Source organism: Colias eurytheme, chromosome 6, assembly GCF_061535395.1.
Source record: "Colias eurytheme isolate Ceu_HAF_F1 chromosome 6, ilColEury1 Martin Lab GWU primary, whole genome shotgun sequence".
In the NCBI taxonomy this organism is placed as follows: Eukaryota; Metazoa; Arthropoda; class Insecta; order Lepidoptera; family Pieridae; genus Colias; species Colias eurytheme.
Window position 1 is genome coordinate 9795528 of NC_142985.1, and position 2227 is coordinate 9797754.

The window sequence follows — 2227 nt, forward strand, 5'->3', positions numbered from 1 at the left end:
TTTGTTATACCTACTGAGACTACATAATGATATACATTCATCGTTGAATTGGTGCATAATTCAAATCTCTTTTTCTGTATCATTGTAATTTACATACGCTAAATAAAAAGCGGTGTCATCACAAAGGATGTTTGGAGGCAATATAAACATAATATCAATTTAAATTCCTTGTTAGTGAGCCGACATCATACCTGAAAGTTCTCGTTTCCCATTGGTCGCGTACCCAGCCAATCGAAAGCGAGAATCTAGCGGCTCTACTCATACACAGTGGGACCCCTACAAGGCGGGCGGATCAACCGGCAAGCTCTCCGCGCCTCAGTTCTTTTTCACACCTCGCATCGAAGTGACGTGACTACACGCTGTGCCGGTTACACAAATTCATTTTGTAACATAATCTTGTTGCCGGTCCTCAGTGGAAGTGACCATGCCGCGACCATCACGTGAATCGTATGGTGATCAAAAACCACCTTATTCTTACATTTCGCTAACAGCAATGGCAATATGGAGTTCACCGGAGCGCATGTTGCCGCTATCAGAGATATATCGGTTTATAATGGACCGATTTCCTTACTACAGAAGAAACACGCAGAGATGGCAGAATTCATTGAGACACAATCTTTCTTTCAACGATTGTTTCGTGAAAGTGCCACGAAGACCGGACAGACCTGGCAAAGGAGCTTATTGGACTTTGCATCCTCAGGCCTTCGATATGTTCGAGAACGGTTCCTTATTGCGACGCAGAAAAAGATTCAAGTTGCAGAAAGGTGAAAAAGATAATCTTAATGCTGAATTGGCCGCCCTTGCAAGTTTTAATAGGGCATTTTTGGCTCGGCAAGCGAATGCGCCACCTCCGCCGTCGGCATTGCCCAGCGCAAGTTTGTATACGCCGCCAATGTGTTCGCAAATGAGTCCTGAACCCGCTGAATTACCTGAAGTAGCTGTGACAGTTTTACCACGGGAGAGGCCACGAAGAGCGTTTACAATAGATGCCTTGTTGGAGCCAGAACCACCTAGATCGTCACCGTCACCTCCTCAGCCGATGATAACAATGCAAGTGATGCCTCCCATTCCGAGGTTGGATTTGTCGATGCCCTCACCGTACATGCTGGCAGCGCATAGGTACCAGGCAGAGCTCTTGCAAGCGGCCGCCCATGCCCTCCGTCCCTGTTACCTGCAGCCACCGCTGCTTCCCGTCGCGTGACATCACCAAGATCTTGTGAACTGTTACAACATGTGCAATGCTAGGTTGTAAGTACAGATTTATGAGAAATATTCAAGTTAACACGATTCTTCTTCGGTTCCCGTTAAATCTTTATTAAGTAAATTAATTATAATAAGTTATTTTGTTCCTATATGTAAATAGTCTTTTGTTATTCCGTTAGTATTTGTAGATTTTAAGGCTCGCGTGTTAGCCGACGGTGTTGTGAGAGGCCTAAATACGCTAATCGATTTAAAGTTTTTATAAACCAGCAACCTCATAATCAACGACATATATTTAAGTGATCTCAAATATAGACGTACTTAAAAATTAATAGATGTTCGTGCTAGTGATGATAATAATTTATTTATTTAGTGATTGTAAATATTCTATCAAGTGAACATTCCATGTTTTAATGTTAGTGAAGTTATGGAAAATTGTAAATCGTATTTATTTGGCTTTGTCGTTATAGTGTACCTAGATAAACTTAAATATTACCTATTCGCTTTGTAAATAGATTTCATTGTTATAGTTGTAAGCAGTATATTAAAAGAAACAATTATTATGGTACCTACATCTTGTTTTATTGAATTTGTTCAACTTGGTTATTCTATCTGGGTGGTAAACGATAAATTTAATCAGATTATTACGCTTTTTACAGGAGTGTTGAAGTGTTACTAAAGTTCCTAATCCTTCGTGGGGGGTTTGAGTTAGAGAAGAAATTTTTGAATGGTAAAAAATGAACGCGAAGGTGGTCCGTTTCACGCTGTAACGACCGCAACGACCCACATTTGTGATCTAATAGGTCGTGATATTGCTACTTGAACAATTGTCGAGTCATTGCCTCCCTGATTAGCCACTAATACAGATAAAAAATATTTTAAAGGCATTTTCAAACTGGTTGGTCGGAATGTGATAAATTGTATTACAAGTTAAACTACAATAGTGGCACAGATCTTATTGGATTTGGGAGATAAAGTGCCAGCGTAATTATTTATGAATAAAATTAATTATATTGAAACTTGCTTT

General features: G+C 40.0%; 1 protein-coding gene across 1 annotated transcript; it reads left to right on the forward strand.

Annotated features, from left to right (window-relative positions):
• The first annotated feature begins 338 nt into the window (after positions 1–338).
• Positions 339–2005, forward strand: fd96Cb (forkhead domain 96Cb). Its single transcript, XM_090103434.1, has one exon. It carries the CDS (start codon positions 425–427, stop codon positions 1199–1201), a length of 777 nt encoding a protein of 258 aa, XP_089959560.1. The 5' UTR covers positions 339–424; the 3' UTR covers positions 1202–2005.
• Positions 2006–2227: the final 222 nt, after the last annotated feature.

Coding starts and splice junctions, on each gene's coding strand:
- fd96Cb (XM_090103434.1), top strand. CDS start 425: ATGCCGCGACCATCACGTGAATCGTATGGTGATCAAAAACCACCTTAT.